A 22011-nucleotide genomic window follows, 5' to 3' on the forward strand; every position below is an offset into this window, starting at 1 on the left:
AAGCCGAGAGACGGAATGAAATGGCGTGCTGGTTCGGAAACAAAGTCTCGGATATATCGTCGAGCCTGCGTAGTGGCCGAGAAGAAATTCTGTCCACTTTGGTGAATTTTGTTTCGAAAGGATCCTTTGCTCGATCAGAAGCCAAATATCTAAATTATGGAATACGTCAGGTGAGTACTTAGGTCCGCTGCGATGCAGACCCGCCCCTCGTCGCGTTTGATATGCCGCGCATTTTTGAGATGAACTTGAAAATGATTCTTTTTTCTTTCCTATACTCTCATAGCATCATCTAATATTTCTCTGAGATGCTAACCAGAACAAAAGACTTGGCAAAACTGGCCTAAAGGTCTCCAAAATCATCCTCGGATGCATGGCCTTTGGCTCATCCAAGTGGGAGGGTTCACCATGGATCCTCGATGAGGAAGAAGGATTGCAACTGCTCAAGGCGGCATACGATAACGGAATCAACACATGGGACACTGCTGATACGTACTCAAACGGACAATCCGAGGTTATTATTGGAAAAGCCCTGAAAAAGTTCAACATTCCGCGGCAAAAGGTCGTGATCCTCTCCAAGATTTTCAACCCAGTCATGGATGACGAGTCCAGGCCTGCTAGCGTTAATGATGGTCCACTGGTCAACCAAATGGGTCTGAGCAGGAAACATATCTTCCATGCAGTTGATAAGTGCCTGGAACGTTTGGGCACGGATTACATAGGTAAGCCAGCTCTTGGTGGAAATGTTTGTTGAAGCTAACATCTCCAGATGTCCTCCAAATCCACCGCCTTGACCGAGAAACACCCCCCGAAGAAATCATGCGGGCCCTGCACGAAGTTGTCCAATCCGGCAAGGCCCGCTACATTGGGGCGTCATCCATGTACACATGGGAGTTCGCCCGCCTGCAGTATATTGCCCGGTCAAACGGCTGGACCGAGTTCATCTCAATGCAACCGTTCTATAACTTGCTATACCGCGAGGAGGAACGAGAAATGCTACCCTTCTGTCGTGCAACTGAAGTTGGCGTCATTCCATGGTCGCCAATTGCTCGCGGATTGCTCGCAAAGCCTCTAGCCAAGGACAGCGAGGATGGTACATCGCTTCGCAGCCAAACAGATACAAAGACACAAGCCTGGTTCGCGGATGCCAATTTCGAAATTATTAATCGCGTCGAAGAGGTAGCAAAGAAGAAGGGCGTCAGTATGGCTCTTGTATCGACTGCATGGGTATTACAACAAGGCTATTGGCCAATAGTGGGGTTGACCTCGGAGACGAGGATCAAGGAGACTGTAGGTGCGCTCAAGGTCAAACTGACCGAAGAGGAATGTAGATACTTGGAAAGTGAATACCGGCCCAGAAATATACAGGGTATGTGATCACGATAGAATCCAACGATCCCTGACATAGGAAAAGCACACTTTCAAGGTGCCTTTGAACAGTCATTTCAATTTCTGCTTGGTTTATCTCTATCAATATTCTGTCAAACTTTATCAAGTGCCGGGCCTCGCAATCGGATATTCAATATTTGCAAAATCTCGGCCCACTGTTGAAGCTGTATCTGCGTTTAACGATGAGATGTCGAACTGAAATACCGGAGACAGGCCAAAGCTCATGTCGTAGTCGAAAAAGAACTCGCCTTCAGAGCCCATAATAGCTCCTTCAGTGCTGGAAACAGCAAGTTTGGGATCAACAACAACGTCAACCCCATTGGTTGTGATTTGCGCCTCGCGGCGTTGGCCAGGCTCGCCCTCTCGAGAGGGCATTAGTGTCATAGCCATGCGCTCTAGGCCGGGCGCCATGAGATTCGCCAGGTGCCATCTTCCTGCTGGTAGAGAACGGAAGTGTTGCACAAGGCTGGTCGTCAGGTTCCAAACGCGTCCTGGTTCAATCAGATCTCCGCCATACTTGACTGCAACTTTGATGAGAAACATGCATGCGAAGGCAGTCATGCAGTGCAGGTAGGACGGCATGCCTACCACTCCAGCAGCAACATCCGGATCAGTGACGATGAAGTTGATGGTAGATGTTGCAACAGATATAGCTACTGCAGCGGAGTCCATAAAGTGATGGGGTATCGGGTTATCTCCTGACAAACCGCGGAAAATGTGGGAGTAGAGATGTAATTTTGCGAAGTGGAAATGTAGGAGGGCGCCTTTACGGGGAAATCGACCAATGTGTTGGTATTGTTCTAAAGCTGTTAACGTTTTACTCGAAAGAGAGCTCAGAGGTCTACGCACCTGGCAATTTTTCCGACCAATGCTTGATCCAGTGGTCGAGTTGCTTGTTGAAGTGAGAGATCTGATGCACATAGGCTCTCGGCGTTGGTTGACCTTTGTCTGGTCCGAACAACTCTCTGATGCTTCCAATGATACCAAGCAGTGCCACCTGACTTGTTAGTCGTTTGTCTTCATCAGTGGATACTGGAGATTCGAGAAAGCTTTCCCACTGCTGCATAGACGAGTCCTCTTGTACGATAGCTGGCCTCCCATAAAGCGTCGCAAGGTGTTGGTCGCAAATATTGAGTATATACCATATCCGTGCGCCATCGGCAGCTTCTTCACTTTTCTCCTCGATGGCACGGCTGTAGCTATTGTGCAGGTTGCACTCAGCCGCCCGTCGAATAGCATAACCCGAAAGCATCCATGACATGTCACTCAGCCAGTATGCCGCAACGCACATAGCTCGAAGGTAGTCACGATTTACCCGGCGGTCAAACATGGATCTCTCGGTGAGTCGACGAAACTCCGAGCTACAGATCCCGTACATGCTGTTTGCCTGCGGATCATGAAGAGAGGCGACAGTCAGAATTGCTGCGGCGAGAATAGGGCTCTTCCGTCTTAATTCTTCCAGCTGTTGGTATTTGCATCCAACCCCATATATAAAAGCATCCAGGCGGTCTCTGTAAAGACAGAAAAGACGCTCGGCGTCTTCCAGGCGCAAGGCACCTCGGGCAATGAAGTCGTCATGAATCGGGCTCGAGTGCCCTTCGGGGGCATCTGGAGATCTCAATGCTCTCAGTTTTGTGAGTGCATAGAGTGAATGGATGGGCACGTGTGGAAGGTTCTCGTCTTCAGGTGAAATTTTGGGTGAGTTGTCACAGGACGGACCCCGATTGTCTTGCCCAGACACGGCCAGACGGTACCCAGATCCGTTCGCATTTGCAGCAGAGCGGCTATGTGGCGACGGTGATTCCGCTGATTTTTGTAGGACTGAGCTTTGAAGTGCGGCTGGCTCTGGAAGACCAATCTTTTTAGTGACTTCATTCAGAGTATTGTGGAGGTTTTCAATGTCCTGCAGGATAGCTTCGTTGTATCTGTGCAAAGATTAGCTTCTTTAAAAACCCTCGATGCGGGTAGGAACTGCCTTTACTGAGTCTTCTCATCAATGATGCTCTGTAAGTTCTTTCCCAAAACGCAACCTAGGCTTCGTTCAGAGCACCGCCGACATGGCGGGCCACTTTCGTCCATTAGACATTTGATCTAGAGATTTAGTCAGTCTTCAATCTTGATGAAAAACCTAGATAGAAATCCACTGTGTGAACCTTGTGTTTCCGGCAAGCCGCACATGCTTTGATTTTCCGGGATATTTGCGGAAAAGACTGTTCGCTGTTCCCCGCAGTAAATAACTGAAACGCTTTGTGAGCATGCTGTTCGCGCAAGAGAGTCTCGGAAGGGATGTCTCACCGTCATGAATTCCATGCCCTCATTGGCGTCTGACCAGCTACGTTTCGCCATAGCATTGGTTTAAAACAGTCTGCCAGCGAGGCTGATTTCGGTTGTGGTGAGATGAAAGAATGGTTTCTGGGAGACTTGGAGTCGGCCGTGAGGAGAGAAAAGAGGAGAAGGCCGGCTGCTAACATGCGATGGCCTCCATGAGTCGGTCGGCACTCGTGTGGGGAAGTAACAGGGACTGGGCTTTGCAGTGTAAGAGTTCCCGTGGCAGCTTAGAAAGCAGTTGGAGATAATTGCTCACAAGGAGCCAACCCCACTTCTCTGCATGACCCCGTCGCGATCCGATGGAATTTGGGCGTTGCATTATCCGACATACTGCAATTGGGGGGTTTCAATGATGTGGATCACGGCAAGAAAACCATCCCTACGAAGGCTATTTGCTGTTCTCTCCAAGCATTATACAAGTCCAATTCAATGGAACTGCGAAAGTCGCGAGGTTTCTGATTTGGCGTCTAACCGGAACCTCGCCAGTTTACTCTTCATAAAGAACACCTTCCACAATTTAGCAGAGGGAATGTGCAAACATGAAACCCTCGGATCTTGATTTCAAACCCAGGCTTTTATGTAAATATATCCACGGAGTGTTGAAGAGAGTACTTATTTACTTTTTCAAAGAAAGATGTCGACCTACATATTGAGGGGGGGCGAGAAAGTGAACTTGAGGACATGTAAGCTACCTGGATTCTTCTATTTTGTTTAGGCTAACCTCCGAATGATTTTACAGGAGTCCGATATTCCCTCCCAGAGATTCAATTCAATACCAAAATTTTACGAAATAATTCCAGCCACTCTGAACTTTTCAAATGCCTCCAGCCACCCGTCAACTGGGTCTCTTTCTTCCATGAACCCCACAGACCGAAGTCTATCCAAGCTTAGCTGTCGGTCAAAAGACAGCCAGTAGCCAACGCTGTCAAGCTGAGAACTTCCACCACCAACGCCGGCAACGATCGCTTTTTTCAATCCTTTTGCTTCAAAGACATGCTTCTGCTCATGGACATACTCGCCAGGCTTTACAGCAACCCCATCGCTCGTTGGTCCTACGCCCTTGAGTCCGAACCACTTGGCGAGTGCCGGCCAAATCTCGCTGAACGTAGTGGGCTTTGCGCGGTCGGCCATATTGATGATCTTGCCGCCGCACTCTTCCAGGTTCAATGAGGCATGAACGGCAATACGGCCAAGAGTCTGGGAAGATACCGGTGTGAATAGGCTGTTGAAACCTCCCTCGTTTCCTGGAAACGGCACCTCGATGGAAGACTCGGATTTCCCATCAACTCCGTGGTTTATGGCATAGAGTGAGAGGTACTGGGCCCAATGAAGCGCCAAAGAGAATCCAGACCCATTCGGTGTGAAGCCTACAACAACATCCGGACATATCTCTGACCAGTTCCACGCTTTCCCTTCGCTTGCCTTGGTAAGAATCTTTCTGAACCAAGGGTATGCAACTGTCTTGGCGTAATCGTCTGGCAGACTATCTGCCATCGATTCTTCTAATGGGGCCGTGAACGTTCCTCCAGGCACATAGATGCCGTATCCCTATGTCCATGCATGTGAGCCAAGTGATATCAAAATCACAGAACAGGGGGCGACCAACTCTCGTTCCTCCTGGGTAGACAAAAGATTTCAGGTTTGGTGACAATGAGGTAATCGCACCAACGACTCGCTGCAATATGCCGCAATTGGTCTCACACTCTCGGATATGATCCTCGCTGACCTGATTGAAAACTACACGTATAGCTCAGCATCACAATTTGGCAGACACAAGAAGCTGAATACTACATACCAAAGTAGAAGACATGGGTAACATCCTCAACCCCGTCGACTTTATCTTTCAGCTGTATGGCCAAGTCTTCCGCTGATTCACCCGTCAGGTTCACTCCTGACACAATCTGCAGAGCCGGTCGGTTTTCTGCGCCGTTTGGCCAGCAGAAATCTGATTCCGGGAGCGGGCGATTGATGACAGCAGTGACTTTGTCAAATGAACCGATGGCGGGGTAGCTGGAAAGTAGCTGCTCGACAGTCGCCCAACCGAGCAGGCCAGCGGCTCCGAAAACAATGGCATGATTTCGTTCGGACATTATGAATAACTAAATTTGGTAGCTACGGGATTGAAAAATGATACCTGAAGTGTTTAGCTTCGGTCCCTGGGCGTGGGTTCATATAGTGAGAAATCCACGGTCGAATGCGGCCCCCCTCATTTGCATGCCATGTGGGCTAATACAAAGAATTCCGTTTGGCTGGCCAATGGGACTCGCTCGGCGCTAGTACCGCGCCACGATGATTCATAGTGATTGGGTTCTGTGCACAGCGCCAATCTCGCCGTAATGGCTTCTGCTAGCGCTTCCGCACCTCTACAATGAGCCTTACCTGTTTCCTCCAGCGCGAAGCACAGCTCACCGATGACTCCTGACTATCAACGAAAGTGATCTAATGACGGTTGTAGCATATATCATAGCAAGACATTAAATGTAAATCTATGTTGCGTTTGCGGGGGACTTTGTGGCCGTGTACCAGATGAACATGCTAGGTAGGTTTTCCGAATGCGTTAAGAGCTAAGGTTCTATACATTAAGATAGATACAATGGGTCGGAGCATCTGTGTGCATGCTCATCCCATTTTGGATACTTTCGTCAGAATTAAAAGTCCCGATGATGAGACCAATAACCATGCAGTGGTGAAGCGGCATCGGGTTCAGCCAGTACCGCAGTAATCAGCATATTGTTTCGAACTCGAGTTGGGGTTACCCCACCACTGACATAATTGTTAGCCACGCGCAAATGCGAGAAATAAGGATTACCGATGGATTAACATACCGTAGGGAAAGGAACTTCTTTTCCTGAGCCACCGGCAACAGCAAACGTCAAGATAAACATCATAACCTTGGCGCCAGCGTCAAGACCGCCGCCGACAATGTAATTATACTTGCCGAACCATGCAGGGTGACGTAGGCGCATGTACCACTGGGACCACAAGCCCGTCGCAACTTGGGACCAAATGACAGACGTGGTACCGGACGTGGTCTCGGAAGCGTTGTGGAAAATTACGGGAGTAACTAGCTTGCGGACTTCCCAGCCGTAGATGGTCTTGTACTTGCGGGAAACAAGCCACAGAGCAACGGGGATAGCAGCACCAATAACAATGGACAACGGAATCCTGACCATCATTAGCCATGTGTTGCACGAAATTGAAGCGATTTGAACTTACCAGCCATATCCATCTTTTCCGAAGCCATAGACATACTTGGCAAGAGACCACGTCACGGCGGTTGTGTTAAGAGATTGGATCTTGCGTCCGCTCCACTGGATAAGAGTTAGTGACTAGGTTCCAACATGAATATGAAGCACAAAGAAACCCACAACTTGATTTCCAATCGGGTCAAGAAGGATTTCTCGCCGGTTTGCAACTATGGTGTCCATGATGACATAATTCAAGGCGGTTCCAAACAGACTTCCCCAGGTCTGCAAGAGGAACATAGTTCTCCAGGGGATCTTGAGGTATTGCGCCATCTTTAGATCAGTCGACAGAAATACTGAGAGCACAGTGACTTCGTGGCTGAACATCGAGAAGTAGAGATTTGCGACGGGCTTTCCGGGTTGAAGTACTCCGCAAAGCATCTTCGAAAGATTGTTTGTTGCGACACTGGTACCAAGCAGGCCGTACAAACAGAGCGAGAAAGGCGCGACGATGCATCCAAGGAGCTGATTTGTTAGCTTTTGTGCATAGGTACTGAGGCGACCAACTCACAATGGCACAGACATAAGCCCAAGCGTCGAGAGTCGTGTGTCCTTTGATAACAGCACCGAGGCCGGTGAAGAAGCCAATAAGAAGAATGGCTGCATACCACCACATCGGGACATCCTTGTAGTTCTCCTGCATGATCTTGTAATGAGGGTCCGTCTCTTCCTTTTTCCAGGCTTGCTTCAGTGACCGCTTAATCCTAGTCAAGTCAGCATTTCAGCCTCAAGTAAATAGTCCCCAAGCTAGAACTTACAGAGGTCCGTAGAAAAGCGAAATGTGGGTTATCAAGGCTCCAATAGCAGCCATCGCAGCCATGTTCGCCCAGACATTCGATGCTGTCAACCGAGGAAGGCCGTGCTTCTCCAACGCCTCGGTGTCCAAGATGGCGTTTTGGCCGAAGACTGCCGTCTGGTTGTAAACTTTTCCAGTCTTTTCGTCAAACATGGCAGTCGACATGAAAGGGAACTTCTTTGCGCCCCAGGCTCCGCCATAGTATAGACTGAAGCACATGATGTAAGAAAGAACAATGCCCACCCAGGAATTCGCTTGCTGCAGAAGCGGGAGAGACATGTAACGCGACGTGATGTACTGCCAGTCCAAGGAGAAGTTGAGGATTCCCTGGCCTTCGTTGGAGGAAATGCCGCCGAAGATGGTCATCAGGACCTTCCTGGTTGGAGGGGCCGCATGCATCGATGCGAGACAGGGGATGGAGATGCCGTTTAGCCATGGCCAGATGTATGACGCAATAGGCTCCCAGATAAACATGCCGATGGAAGTGAATCCGAATATGCGAAGTCTGTCTTTGTTGTTCCCCTTGGGTTCGCGATGAAGGGTCTGGTAGATAGAGATCATGGGAAGGCATTGCCACCAAACCATTTCGCTCGCTGTCTCATTTTCAGTACCCTGCAAAATAATATACCGGCGGTTATACTAACGGTGGACAAGAATGGATCGTAGAAGGCCTACGAGGCCATATCCAAAGATTGAAGCCGAAAAGACGGTCAAAATCGCGGTCGCAGCATCCGTGCTTCTGTTGTAGAACCTGATCTATGGTCAGCACTTGAACGAAGGGACATCTAAACGAATTACTCACAGTCTTTCAGCACCAAAGACTTGCACAATAGCAGCGCCGTTACCACTGGATGTTGATAGGATCGAAGCAACCGCATGCTCCTTCAGTCCGAAGTGGCCGGGGTTGATAAAATGAACGACAGGGCCGAGCCATTTCGCCTGTGACGGAAGATACTTCTCGACATGGTGACGACGAGGGAATACAACAGACCAAGTCACTCCGATTACATATGCCATTAAGCAAAGGAAGCTGTAATGAAGAAATCATCAGCCATCAAGACTAATGAACCATTAAGCAGGACCACTTACACCGAAGCAAATGAGACATCCACAGGCTTATAGAAATAACTGGGGTAAGTCAGTATTGCACGTAGTTATCGATCGCAGGGAGAACAATATTAGGCGTAGTTACATTTGGTTGATGCAAGCCGCAAGAGCAGTAAGACCTTTCTAGAGTTAGCTTATAGTCATGCCACCAGATCGGGCCAGTCTGACTTACCAGAGCCGATGATGAAAGATCGAAAGGTGCAAGATGCGTCTCCATCATCCTGGGTGCTTACGACGTATCTCGCGACATCGTTGCCTTTGATCAATCAGCCTTGTCAATCCCTTCCTTCTGGTAGCGAAATTATAGCCCACCATCTCGGATCACAACACCACCGTTGACAAGCTGTCTTTCGTCCTCGGCTTCGTTCCGCTCAGGGTCGTTCGTTTTCAGACCGTCATCCGACTTTGCCGATTTTTTGTCTTCCAATGGCTGAGATGCCTCTCTTCCGACGGTTTGAGGGCCTCGATGGGTTGCTACAGATGTGGAGACATCGTCGTCCACTGCCGTTGCGGAGACGGTAGCGATCGTCTTTGAATCTGCCATCTTCTCTCCTTGATTCAATCAAAGTGAAAGCAATCAAATCTCCGATAAGAATGGCATCCTCCACGGGAAGAAAAAGGGCAACATGCACGTCCCGCGCCTGTCCCTTATATTCCCCGTGCAAGGTTCTACTTCAATGCATGCTACTCTGGCCCGCAAACCCTTCTTATCACGTCAATCGGCTAGTTTCTTTGTACCCGGTAAAGGTCCACGAACTTAGCGCAGCCAAGCCTGAGCAGCTGGCAAGGTTATGATATTCTTGCATGTCGGGTCATGTCAAATTCGCCGCGTTCGCGGGGACTGGTCCGAGTCTAATCCTTGGCTATGTGTGATGTCGGGCGCTCGCCGACGCAAAACCGAGATGTCGGTGGTTGTGATTGGATGGTGGTACTATATTTTGTCGGCAATTTCTGAATGACGCGACATTTGGCCGGCCAGTCGCCATCTTCATCTGGCCCACACAAACGGGTACCTTTCCGACTTTTCGGGATGAATATGTCCGTGGTGACATGCCAAGGATTTATCGGGTACTACGTACAGATGCAGTGTAGTAATGCTCCAATCGCGCTAGCCAGGAGAGCAATACTAACTAATTCTGCGAAGTCTGCAACTCAAAGAAACAGATACTCTTAACGATCAATAACCCTAGTCATCAGAAAATGGAACCACTTCGTAAACATCCTCATGCTCTTTCAATCAGGAAGGCTTGGATGTTACCCATTTAAATGCTATGCTCAGACAATCCGCCCTATCAACGCTGTTGGCTTTTCTCTGCCGGCAGCACGGAGTAATTACTGAAATAAGTATTTTCTGTATCTCTTGGCAAACCTCACTGCAACTCTCGAAGAGACCAGTGGTTCCCTAGGAGTCCGCCGAGGCCCCACTGTCACGGTAACAATAATGGCCCGGTATCGGTTCAAGGATACAAGACCCTATAGGCTAGGAAGCAGTCACTGGCTACCACGTGGCAACCGCGATAATACCCACATCCAACGATGATAAGCTAAGCATTGAACAGAGCTACCAAGGGGTCTTATATGACTCCCGGGAATTGACCCATGTACTAGAAATCAACGGAAATAAGGGTACGTACAAAGGATTTATAGCAAGATTTGAGGAAGCTTCCAAGCTTTCTATATTAATGTGTCAGACTCCTTTATCGAAGTAAAGTTGACCTGGAACCTGCAACCGCCACAAGTTCATGTCGGTGAAGGCTGAGGCAGAGTGAAGAGTGATGTTTGATTCGACTGGAGGCCACCCAGCTTGATATCCATGTCATAGGCGTCTCAACGAGGCCAGACACTCCAAGGGCCGTAGCGTTTCAAACTGGGAAACCTGCGCGGCGAAGCTAGCAGCAAATGCCACTCGATTGGCAATTCGGCGCGCTGATAGCGGTACGAAATAGGCTTCAATAACCAAGGATAAGTCTAACGCGGCGGTCCACCAACTTTAAGAGCTATGTATGCTCGTCCATCGGCAGAAGTCAATAAAAGTTACGAGTTTAGTTGAATGCACGTTAAGGTTTAGTCTCATTCGTCAAGTGTGCACCTACCCGGTTACTTTCATCTTGAATCATAATATAGACTGTTGGATTACCCGGCTAGAACGCGGGCAGGCGGGTAGCAGCAGCCGGCAGCGGAACCCGGAGATCTAACCTCCGGGCCGCCGACAGCAATATCTACACCACTGCTGCTAATGCCAACCATTCTACTTTCTTCCATGCTACACAGACGAATATAGAACCAGTTTATCGCATTGATTTACTTTGATTTGCCACCCGTACGTGCATTCTGTGATATCAACAATAGAGAGCCATTATAGGCTAATACTTGAGCTCAACATTACGGTTCTGCTTGAAGGGATCTAGATCGATCGAAGGGAGGAGGGTTCCCGAACCACTTTTGTACACAATCTCTGCTAACTTTTGTAACTTGCAGTCTATCTACCAGCATATATTATTAACAACTGGGCAAACTCTACGCAACAGACGCCAAAACACTTGGGCATGCGGAACAAAGGATCGTTATCATTCACCACTTTTTCATGTTTTCTTTCGTTTATTTTGCCTTGGCATGTAAAGGTACTTTTAAGTGCCATCTTGTAACTACTATGTATCACTTTGTGTAATCCGCCTATAGCAAATGTACGTTCAAGAAGTGGAAGACTAATGGCAGCTGGATTCTTGCTTACGTTGTTGCCTACATCTTATAAGAGATGAATATATATGCTTTGAAAGCTACCTTGATTTCTCATATTCGTCGCTGGTTAAGGAAACGACAGTTTGATGAACGCTTCGGTGAGATTCCAGCAAGAAAATACGAAAACTAGAGCGGAGCTCAGAATCTGAGTAGGATGATGGTACGCGTTCCTAAATTACCCATATATCCGATCTTTTTCTTTTTAAATAAATAAAAATCCTCCCCCCCATGGTACGCCGGCTGCGTTTCCCCTAATCGGCGTTAGCTGTCATTGCTGGACTACATTCATCTGATTGGGGGCTTCGGCACCTAAGGAAGCCGAGTTTTCCGAGGAATTCCAGTGCTACTCAATTAACTAGTGCCGTCCGATGTAGCGAAGCATTAGCATGCAAACAGTGTTAAATGGCAAGTTGAACATTGAAATCTGCTCTGTATGGTGCGTTTCAGATGTTCGAGTTGCTCATATCTGAGTATTGGCGATGATTTCATATGCATTTTGAAGTGGCAGACAGCCAGGGCAGTCGGGGCGGTCTCGTGTATGCTGAGGGATCCCTGTGCTTATCGCATCGCGTATACCCGCGTTGTGACTTGCATGAAATTTGGCAGTCCAGCTGGTGGTACACGTGGTCCTGGCTGGCATCTGACCACCATACTCTTCGCAGAGGATCCAATCGGGGGCGATAGTGACCTGACACAACCTTTTTCTACATTTCGGGAGGCTTTGGAATCACTCTTGAATGCTATTGCACGCTGTCGGGTTCGAGAGTGCATAAGCACTGCCCCTTGACTCCCCCCACCCACTAGGACCCATCGCATTTGCAGGGAATTTGCCCATCCGTCATGGCAACGGTGAAGCCCCAGCCAATGATGCGCTGAAGGCATTGGGGGCGTGGGTTCAGAACAACGTGGGATCTACGCATGATCCCGGCGCTGATGCTCTGGTTTCTCCATAATACAACCCTCCAGCACGAGTAAAACCCCTCATTTCCTTGTCTATCGGCGCGTTCATAACGGGGTGGTTTTGCCTCGGCCTAGGCTTTTAAAATCTTCACTCCTGCCTTTTTCCCTTCCTTCCACCTGGGCCACAGATAAATACACTAAAATCATGAGCAGCCCGCCGCCCACCCAAGAGACCTCCGCCGCCCCGGCGCGGCCCGCTGTGGCGCCCGCCACTGCCGAAGCGGATCAGCCCGAAACCCCCGTGCCAGAAGCTGTGGCACAGCAGCCACAGGGTGCGGCCATCGAGGCAGCATTAGAGGAGGTAGGGACGTAGTGCTCTTGTCGCGAGCGGCTTTCCGCGCGACTTATCTAAGAGAGAGTTTTCATGTGCGAGTACTGATATCGAGGCCTGGTAGGAGGAAGAAGAGGGTGGGGATGCTGACTCTGCGCTTGGTGACGATGGGTGAGAGTCCTCAGAGCAGCTAGCTGAGAGAGTGCATACCGCTGACCCAGAGTTAACAGTGCAAACTCAACCGCATCTATTACGTCCAGCATCCTGCAGTATCGCACCATCAAAGGACGCAAATTTCACAGCGAGCGCCACGATACCACTTATTTCACTCCCAACGATGAGCAACAGAGCGAGTCTGTCGACATTACGTAGGAATACCACGCCAAGCACCTCATTATCATAAACTGAGTCCTTGGCAGACACCACTATCTCCAAGTCCTGTTGGACGGCAAATTGTACCTTGCGCCAATCAAGGAGGATGCAGAGGTTCGTGTTGATTAGAAGAAATATTAACTTGTTGTACTAACCACCCCATATAGAAAGTTCTTGATGTCGGTACAGGCACTGGTAAGCGCAGCATTCCTTGCAGATATGTCTACATCGTTGGCTAACAAAACACCAGGTATATGGGCAATGTACGAGCTCCCGATTAGATCGAGAATGTTTGGGTACTGACATACAAGCTAGGGACTTTGCCGACGAGCACCCCGATACCACTGTAATCGGCACAGACCTTTCGCCCATTCAACCAGCCTGGGTCCCTCCTAACGTCCAATTTGAGATCGATGACTGTACCCAGCCTTGGACCTGGCCGCCCAACACCTTTGACTTTGTGCATATACGCTATCTCTTTGGTGCCATCATCGACTGGACGGCGCTCTTCAAGGAAGCCTACCGTGCATGCAAGCCCGGCGGCTGGGTTCAATCCGGCGAGGCCGAGGTCGAGATCCTGAGCGATGACGGCACCATCCCCCCAGACAGTGCTATGGCGACGTTGTGGTGGAAGCTGTACACCGAGGGTGGTGAGAAGCTTGGACGGCCCTTTGATGTCGTCTCAAAGGGTCTGCAAAAGAAGGGGCTGCAAGAGGCTGGTTTCGTCGACATCGTTGAGAGGAATTTCAAGGTTGGTTGCACAGCTTAGTCAAGGGAGAATTTGTGCTAATGTCTGTTTGTGCGCAGTTGCCTGTCGGCGGATGGGCTTTGGATCCAAAGCTAGCTGACGTGGGACGTTACGTTCAACTCACGATGGAAAATGATATTGAGGGTGAGTATCTCACTAGGATTCCTGGTCGACTCTTACTAACTGGCTCAGGTTACACGCTGCTCATGTGGAACAACATCCTTCAATGGCCCAGGGACGAGTACCAGATCTTCTTGATGTCGATGCGCAAAGAGCTACGCTCAAGAAAAATACATGGCTACATGACGGTCAAATTCGTGTATGGGAGAAAGCCGGAAGCGAACGAGGCGTGATGCGGACCTCGACATCCAGTACCCCAGGGTCTGTGGGCTATGCACGGCGGCACATTTCCAGTTTCCGTTTTAGGCAGTCCCAGTTTGTGCCAAATCGTATACATCGTACAAGCAAGGGCTTCACTTATTGTCTCCCGTTTGACTTGGGGGAGCCGAAAAAATGATTATCAAGAATGAATCGAACTGAATTGTTTGCTTCCGCTCAAAAAACCACATAACTTTCGGGTCTCGTATTGCCCCAGGTACGTCCATGATAATCTTGCAGACATAGCGGCGCATTTGTTTGTCACAAGCTGTTATAAAGATTTAGATCGACCGTACACTATTTAAGGATAATATTATGGATTTACTAGGCTTTGACGCGTCCTGTTGTGCCACGTCTTCAAAACCACGAGGTTTCCAATATCGGGGTTGTCCTATTAGTTTCTCTGGGACCGAGAATCTCACATTCAACTAAAGACTCAGGATGCCTTTAATCTGTCATTCTGTCCGTATATTGTACTGAGCAGCATCTTTGTGGTTTTGGACTCTGAAACCATAAAACTTTCTCGCTCTCATAAAAGCCAGCTGTTCACGCAAATTCCAATCCTTTCAATTAAACAACAATTCTGTCGCCAGTCTCCCCAATCGATTATATGAAGCCCACTCATCAAACTTTAACTTGCTATCCGGTCTTGCCTGGTTGCCTATATCATGAGCACCATGGGTCTTGTATCAAGTTTCCTCATGGTTGTCATGGTTGCTTGCGGGGCTGTGGTTGCAACACCAGAGCCATTCCGTGGCATCATTGATAGCGGAGGTCGATTCAATGATACCTGCCCCGATGTGCGATTTTTCGATCCCAGAGACCTGAAAGAAAAATTCAACGGAGCATCACCGTATCTGGTTGCCAACTGCAAGAGACCCGGAGGATTGAAAGAACGTTGCACTTGGATGCCCCTCTTTGCCTGTTTTGCGAATAGTGGAGGCCACCTCGTCTACCGAAGATAGTATGACCTCCCTAACTCGAAGGACAAGAATTGGCATGCGGCCAGTAACTGACTCTGCCTTTATTGTGTTTAGTGGGTCATTCCATCGAAGCTGTAACAAGTGTGAGTACGACCACTTTACTACAGTGATGAAATGCCTGTGCAAAGATAAAGATGAGCAGGTTGCCTCATCAGTGTCGCTGAGTAAGTCTTCGTCAGTTCTGGATCTGAAAGCATGAGGCATATATTGACATCTCGATAGATGAGCTTCTCTGGAATTATGAGGGACAAATTCGATGCCATAACTATATTGGTTATGAGATAGAGTGCACTGAAACGGACATGATGAAGATTCGCACAGCCACTGCGCCAGACCCTCTACCAGAAGACCCGGAATTAATGTGATTGGGCGGGCACGGTTGAAATTGTAACAGTATTGACGGAGCCAACAAACATACCAAGAGATTCACAGATGGCTTTATTGGATACATGCCACTGCCTTACTGGTGGCCAGGGTTTCATTCTAGTTATATTGAGTTTAGGCAGAGATGCTGTCATACCGATCAACAGGTAGGAAATATTTTTGAATCATTGACATTGTACAACATCTGAGTGTACAGGAAGTAGGCTATTAATGAGTCTCTTGTCTACAAACACAGAATGAATGATTTAGTACATTTGCTTTCGATTTTGTGGGAATATGTCATTCACTCGACTACACAGGGCGCACAATTCAGGAAAGCAAATTTTTGGGAAGGAGCCATTGGTGACTTGATCATTACACTTCATATAAGACCAAGGTATTCGGCCTCAACTATTGGTTTCCTCTACATAGCTATCCCATCATTCAAAAGAAACGGTGATCAAAACAGAAATACAGCTGTTTATCCAGCAGGCATCATGAACCTCATTTTCCACATTTTTCTGGCTTCGTCTCTGGCTGTCAGAGCCCTGGCCAGCAATTTCCTCGATGAATGCGAGTTCATCAGCTTCAACCTCGGCAAGGACAACCAGAACCCATACATACATTACTCGTGCCCCATCAGCCACGCGCCATACCTCGTATGTTCGCGGCTGGAATTGAACAACTGCATTGTCAATGATAGGGGAGTTCTTCGTGGTCGAGAGAAGTATTAACCGCCAATCTGCATGGAATTTGTGAAGTGCTAAGATTTCTACAGGGGCGGGTTTGGCATGAGCTGCCATGACTGTGTTTACGACCATGACCTAGGCAGGCTCGTCTGCCAGTGTGGCGATGGAAGTGGAGGTCACCGCGAGACCTCCACCTACCTTGGTGAGTGAATCACTAAAATTCCATTAATTCATTGTCTTGTTAACAGACTCTAACATTTGAGGAAAGACCAGTATGTGTGGCTCTCGGGTGCAAAGTTAGGCTGTTACGGAATGAAATCAGGAAGTACATGCAGTTGAATGAATTGAAGCAACACCGACGGGGTTCTTAAGTGGAAGCCAGCTTGAGACAAGTAGCAGCAAGATAGTTCCATGAATACTACAGCCAGACCCTCGAAGTACCAGGAAGATGCGCAGTCTGTGGAATGGCTTGGCTTCGACCTGCCCAGCACTTGATTGTTCCGTAATCTGACTAGCTGGATTTGGATTTTTCTTTTTTGGACCTAGCCACGCGTGACTAAGGAATAAGAACATTTTCTAATGTTCTAAGGGAACAAACACCTATCCTTGATAACGAGAGGAGCAGGAGATGGACGCTGATAAGAGCTGCCAGTGGCCCCTTAGTCTCGTCATGGGCACCTGGTGAGAATTCTGCGTTTTCATCACTTACCTAAAAAGTATCCGCATATCGTTGGCTTCAAATTGCTCCTAGAAGCGACAGTGGTAGTGGGTTCCTTTCGAGATTCTTCGTTGTGGGAGACTTAAAATCTGGATAGCGGGGCATCGAGGTGAGGGGCAGAAAATTCCATTAAGCGGCTTAAGACCAGGCATGCAACAAAACGGTGCCCCACTAACCGCACCTACAAAAAGTCTTACCTTGCGTCAAATTTTCAAGAGACCCTTCTTCCCTCATCATCAGGTCATCAACCCTTTCACTTTCCCGTCAGAAACGGCGCAGACACCGAGGACGAAGAGCTCGTGCACCATGTAGCTGCTGCAGTGCACCATGGGCGCAATTCACCTCTACCTCGTCCGTCACGGCGAATCCGTCGACAACGTTGCGAACCTCTAGTACGCGCAAGCCGCCAGCTTGGCTGGGTTCTTCTATCGATGTTCCCTTCTAACGGCGAGCTCGCAGTGCAGGGTCTCGCGACGCCTCCCTGACTTCCCACGGTGTCCTGCAAGCCAGGCGCCTGGGAACGCACCTCGCGAAACGAACCGTCTCGGCTTCCGCCGGAATCTCGCACATCTTCACCTCGAACCTCCAACGAGCCTATCGCACCGCCGAGGCGGTTCGCGATGCCCTCGCATCCCCCTCTTCCGCCGACGCTTCGTCTTCGGCAGGAAGGGTGATCGAGGTGGTGCGTCTTCCCGATCTGCGTGAGAAGCACTTTGGCTCCGGGGAGGGGCAGAAGTTCGGCGCCCGATCAAGTGGTGAAGCACATGTCGGCGCCGAAGACCACGATTCCATGCGAGTGCGGGCAGAGCGGTTCGTGGACGAATACCTGGCACCCATTTTCGCTTGCGTCGATGAGGAACCAGATGGCAGCGCGGAGAGCGTCGTCGTCGTCGCGCACGGGATCATCCTGGGCGTGTTGGCGAGGACCATTCGCGCTGCGGGGAACTTTGGGACTATGGGACCATCCCCAGAAGACCAGCTACAGTTTTCCTGGAGCAACACCGGCTACGTTGAGATACACATCGCGTCGTCGGCGTCTCTCCACGGGACCGCATCGAAAGATACGGCACCCACAGTCAAATGGCCTAACCTGTTTCTCAAGACGGTGGCTGTTAACTGCACCGATCACCTCCATGGTCTGAAGAAGACCCGTGGCGGTATCGGCAGCGCAAAGTTTGACGAGAAGCAGAAAACGCTCAGTGCGTTCTTCGCGCCAACCGCCAAGAAACGCAAACATGGAGATGAGACCTGACGGTCGATCCCTCCCCAGGCCGCCCAGTCTGTTCTATTTTGAACTCTGGGTGGCCAGATCACCCAAATGGTATGTTCAGCCCTCTCTTTTACCGTCCTTACACACACAACACCTGCTTTTCATGATGAGGCAAGAATATTCACAGACCTGTACCGAAAGTATACATGTGGAAACAACTTCGTCCAACCGCTGTCTGACAAAAGCAATCCCTTTCACATTTATTATTCATTCAAGTGGAAGAGCCTTGACTAACTCGGCAAAAGATTCTATAGATATTCTCCATTGCTATCGTAAAGCTGCTTCGAGCAGACTGTATTATGGATACAGTCAAGCCTCGACCGATCATCGTTACAAAAGTTCGTAATAGTCGTCGAGGCCAATGGCATGGGGGTCAGATATCTTCCTAGTCATAGTAGTGACCATAATGAGAACTTTTCAAACACAAAACTCTGCCTACCCTTGAATGTTACTTCCAATGAATCATCATGGCGTCAATGTCGTAACCTTCAGGCGCCCTCAATAATGCTGCCTCCCGTCATTAAACATGTACCCTAATCATCTGGTCTGCTACACGTCTGTACTCCATTCATCTTGCCCTGTGAAGACCTTGCAAATCCGTTTGCTCACAGCCTTGCCAACTGCCCGATCCGAGAACCCGCCATCCTTGTTTGTGCTCTTCCGGCAGTTCTCCAAACACAGAGGGCCGCGTTCCTCGAATCCCTTCACCAGCTCCGTCACCGTCCCGAACTCGGAGACGATGCCATAGGCGATGGGCGCCGTCACGCGTGCGATTTCCTGCAGCATCCGCACGTAAGTATCCTTGACATCCTCGCCCGTACGGACCTGGCCCGTCTCCATGCAGAAGCCGGCACCGGCTGCGTTGGTCGCTTCGCGCTGCTTGCGGTACGGCACCGTTGAGATGTGCTGGGTGAAGATAGCGACCCACTGCGCTGTCTCGACGGATGCATTGGTGTGGTGGATGAGCACGTCGTGCATCACCTGCAGCTGGAGCAAAGCGTCCTCAACCGAGTCCTCGTCAATGTACTCTTGCGGCTGCTGGTTCTTACGTCGCCGCGGTTGAGCACTTGTTGAAGCATCATCGGCCGCCTCTGCCCCCTGGTTCCGCACGGCAGAGACGAATTGTCGGTTACGGACGTTGCGGTTCTTTCTCATCCATGGGTTGAGGCCCTCGATGAGGTAGATGAGCTGCTCCTGCGGAAAATGGCGCTTCATCTTCAAGACGTGCGCCTCAAGGTCGCTCCCTTCCGGTCCCAGGGCATGTGCCACGAAGTCAGTAGCGGTGACGATAACAAGCGCATATTTGTCGGGCTCTATGCGCATTGGGATCGGCTCCCAGTGTCCCAGCTCATCGTTGAACCTGCTTGCGACCTTTCTCCTCCATTTGACGACGTTGTCCACCGGACTGTCCCAGGTGTTGTGCTGGACGTCAAGGTCCTTCAATAACGTCTGTATTTGAAGAGTGACAGCGGCAGGGAGGCTTGTGGGGAGATCTGCAATCATTTCCGGTGTCGACACTTTCTTGTCGGTCCTGATCTTGTTGACCTCTGTCAAAGCAGCAGCTCGCTCCTTCTCTTTTGCTTTTTGTTCTTTCGCCGCATCCTTCTCTTGCTTTTTACGTTCCTTCTCCCGTTCTCGTTCCGCCGCTTTTGCTTCTTTATCCCTCGCTTTGTTGTCTGCCGATTTGTTTGTTGCGGTTCGGGCAGACGTCGACTTGGTTGTGGTTTTCGCAGAGGCTCTGGAGGTGCTTCGTGTACTGGTCTTCTTCGTATCCAACCGGGCTTTGAGCTTCGTGACGTCGAAGTTGTCAAGGTCTGGAAACTCCTCGTCCGAGTCGGCATCCAGATTGCAAATCACAGGCTCGGAGTCGCTCAAATCGATAACCGCGCTGGCAGCTTTCGTTAGAGTCCTCCGTGGCAGCGGTGGAGAGTTCTCAGATGGGTAGGTTCGCGATTGCAGTTCAGGCGCAGAGCTGGATATAGGGTCCCAATTGGCTCTATGTTTCGGCGACTCGGCTCTCTGCTTCCCCTTCGATGCCGCTCTTGTATTGATGTTTGAATGGGTTGACGTCTCTACCAATGCCCGCTTGGGTGAGCTGGCAAAGGGATCGTCATCTTCGTCATCGTCGTCGTCTAGGAGAATCGTATATGGCTTGGTCGTTGGTTTCGGTGCGGCACGGGGCGAGCTCGCAAACGGATCATCGGAGCTTAAGGCATAATTTATGCGGCCTGTGCCAGCAGCGGCTGTTGTGGATGAATATCTCGCAGGGCTCTGCTTCTTCGGTATGGGTTGGGCAGAGGGAGGTAGCGTGGCGAAAAGTTCCTCGGTACCTTGTCTTTCACTGGCTGTTGTCGCAATCGTCGCTGGTTTTGATATAAATCCGGGCGAACTGGAAAAGTCGATTGGGTCAGCTAATATTTTCGTCCGCCGCACGCCATCGGATTGCTTGACAGGTGGTCGACCAAGTTGGCCTGCGGCGGAATGCGACCAACTGCTTCCGCTCCGAGGAGGCGAAAGCCGTGGCCTCTTGTTAACTCTTGGTTCGTCGTCCAAGGAGTAAGCGAGGGGTAGACTGCTGTCAAGGTCGACCGTTGTATCAAAGTCATCGGAGTTGAAGTGTACGAGGGCTTCGACGGAGACCTGCTCCTCTCGTGGTCGCTTCGTTCTCGAAAATGAACTTGGTGAGTCCGTTATTTTCGTTGACCCAAACTGTGACACAGACTGTGGCGCCAGCTCGGGCGATTCGGCCGTCAAATCTAACACGTCGTCGTCGTCATCGTCATAAGTGAGTACCGCAGCCACCGAGGCCGCCGCTGGCTGTACAAGGTGAGATGGTGGGGGTTCCCTCTGGACAGGAGGGGGCTCAGCAGAGGGGCTGGATATCAGATTGATAACCTCAGCAGGCATGGTTTCCGTCGAAGCGGTCAGTTTTCAAACCAGCCAGGTTCCGGTTCAGCCTGGCGCCAGGCACTGGGAGGCACAGGATGTGTGACGGCGCCTACGATGCGGCGAAATGCATCATTGACAACATGCACTGATCGGGGCAGCAAATTCACCATTCGAGTCGCGTCTCGAGAGGCACAAGTGGGGCACGGCGCCAATGGTCCTAGCGCGAAATAGTCACGTTAATCACGTGCTGTGAGAGTGGCGCAAGGAGCCCGCAATCCGGTCCCGATTTTGATGTCAGCTTGCCGTCTCACACGGCTTGGAATGCCATCAGTCAGTCCCCGGCGATTTGCAGTTGGGCTCTGTCATTTGCCAACAACGTCTATCAGCAACATATATCTCGCCAACTATACCCCATCCAGCATTCGATTGGTTGCAGTTATCTTTGTGTCGCCGATACCATCTGATCCTCCTCATCATCATATGCAGTGACTTCCAATAACCAATTGATTTGTTGCTGCTGGTTCTCCTTACTAACTTGTCTCTTAACGGCACGGGTTCGAAAATACATGCTAAACAATGTTTGAACCCCGAAGCCTCTCAAGCTTGATCTCGGGGACCCTGGCGATATCGATATCGCTTCAGGCCCAGACGCCTTGTTTATTCAAAGTTTCCATCTTCACCCTCAGTCTTTGCGAGGTGTACTGGCCCGCACTGGCAACAGGAGCACCAACAGCCCGTGGTTCATGGCAATAGGTTACTGAGGCTGCGA

The 22011-nt window shown here is 49.9% G+C and overlaps 8 protein-coding genes across 8 annotated transcripts; 4 read left to right on the forward strand and 4 right to left on the reverse strand.

The window, feature by feature from the left end:
• Window positions 1–156: 156 nt before the first annotated feature.
• On the forward strand, window positions 157–1374 carry EsH8_II_000425 (NADP-dependent oxidoreductase domain-containing protein; the record flags this gene model as incomplete). The annotated part of the gene is made up of 3 exons (XM_083263723.1): window positions 157–170; window positions 325–719; window positions 767–1374. 3 exons carry the CDS (start codon window positions 157–159, stop codon window positions 1372–1374), a joined length of 1017 nt encoding a protein of 338 aa, XP_083121045.1.
• A 114-nt stretch (window positions 1375–1488) lies between these two features.
• Window positions 1489–2058, reverse strand: EsH8_II_000426 (uncharacterized protein; the record flags this gene model as incomplete). Its single annotated transcript, XM_083263724.1, has 1 exon — window positions 1489–2058. One exon carries the CDS (start codon window positions 2056–2058, stop codon window positions 1489–1491), a length of 570 nt encoding a protein of 189 aa, XP_083121046.1.
• A 2439-nt stretch (window positions 2059–4497) lies between these two features.
• Window positions 4498–5804, reverse strand: EsH8_II_000427 (uncharacterized protein; the record flags this gene model as incomplete). Its single annotated transcript, XM_083263725.1, has 3 exons — window positions 4498–5262; window positions 5321–5451; window positions 5510–5804. The coding sequence occupies 3 exons, from the start codon at window positions 5802–5804 to the stop codon at window positions 4498–4500; spliced, it is 1191 nt and encodes a 396-aa protein (XP_083121047.1).
• Window positions 5805–6417: 613 nt separating this feature from the next.
• EsH8_II_000428 (OPT family oligopeptide transporter) lies at window positions 6418–9082 on the reverse strand (the record flags this gene model as incomplete). Its single annotated transcript, XM_083263726.1, has 9 exons — window positions 6418–6477; window positions 6540–6879; window positions 6931–7025; window positions 7083–7424; window positions 7483–7663; window positions 7718–8348; window positions 8400–8506; window positions 8558–8694; window positions 9035–9082. 9 exons carry the CDS (start codon window positions 9080–9082, stop codon window positions 6418–6420), a joined length of 1941 nt encoding a protein of 646 aa, XP_083121048.1.
• A 3624-nt stretch (window positions 9083–12706) lies between these two features.
• Window positions 12707–14305, forward strand: EsH8_II_000429 (S-adenosyl-L-methionine-dependent methyltransferase; the record flags this gene model as incomplete). Its single annotated transcript, XM_083263727.1, has 9 exons — window positions 12707–12862; window positions 12957–13003; window positions 13063–13200; window positions 13252–13318; window positions 13372–13399; window positions 13455–13467; window positions 13520–13955; window positions 14012–14096; window positions 14145–14305. 9 exons carry the CDS (start codon window positions 12707–12709, stop codon window positions 14303–14305), a joined length of 1131 nt encoding a protein of 376 aa, XP_083121049.1.
• A 693-nt stretch (window positions 14306–14998) lies between these two features.
• EsH8_II_000430 (Cyanovirin-N) lies at window positions 14999–15678 on the forward strand (the record flags this gene model as incomplete). Its single annotated transcript, XM_083263728.1, has 3 exons — window positions 14999–15294; window positions 15368–15477; window positions 15536–15678. The coding sequence occupies 3 exons, from the start codon at window positions 14999–15001 to the stop codon at window positions 15676–15678; spliced, it is 549 nt and encodes a 182-aa protein (XP_083121050.1).
• Window positions 15679–16173: 495 nt separating this feature from the next.
• EsH8_II_000431 (histidine phosphatase family protein) lies at window positions 16174–18335 on the forward strand (the record flags this gene model as incomplete). Its single annotated transcript, XM_083263729.1, has 4 exons — window positions 16174–16335; window positions 16505–16567; window positions 17405–17475; window positions 17543–18335. 4 exons carry the CDS (start codon window positions 16174–16176, stop codon window positions 18333–18335), a joined length of 1089 nt encoding a protein of 362 aa, XP_083121051.1.
• Window positions 18336–18902: 567 nt separating this feature from the next.
• Window positions 18903–21260, reverse strand: EsH8_II_000432 (uncharacterized protein; the record flags this gene model as incomplete). Its single annotated transcript, XM_083263730.1, has 1 exon — window positions 18903–21260. The coding sequence occupies one exon, from the start codon at window positions 21258–21260 to the stop codon at window positions 18903–18905; it is 2358 nt and encodes a 785-aa protein (XP_083121052.1).
• Window positions 21261–22011: the final 751 nt, after the last annotated feature.

This window comes from Colletotrichum jinshuiense, chromosome 2 (assembly GCF_051148585.1).
Source record: "Colletotrichum jinshuiense chromosome 2, complete sequence".
Taxonomy (NCBI): domain Eukaryota; kingdom Fungi; phylum Ascomycota; class Sordariomycetes; order Glomerellales; family Glomerellaceae; genus Colletotrichum; species Colletotrichum jinshuiense.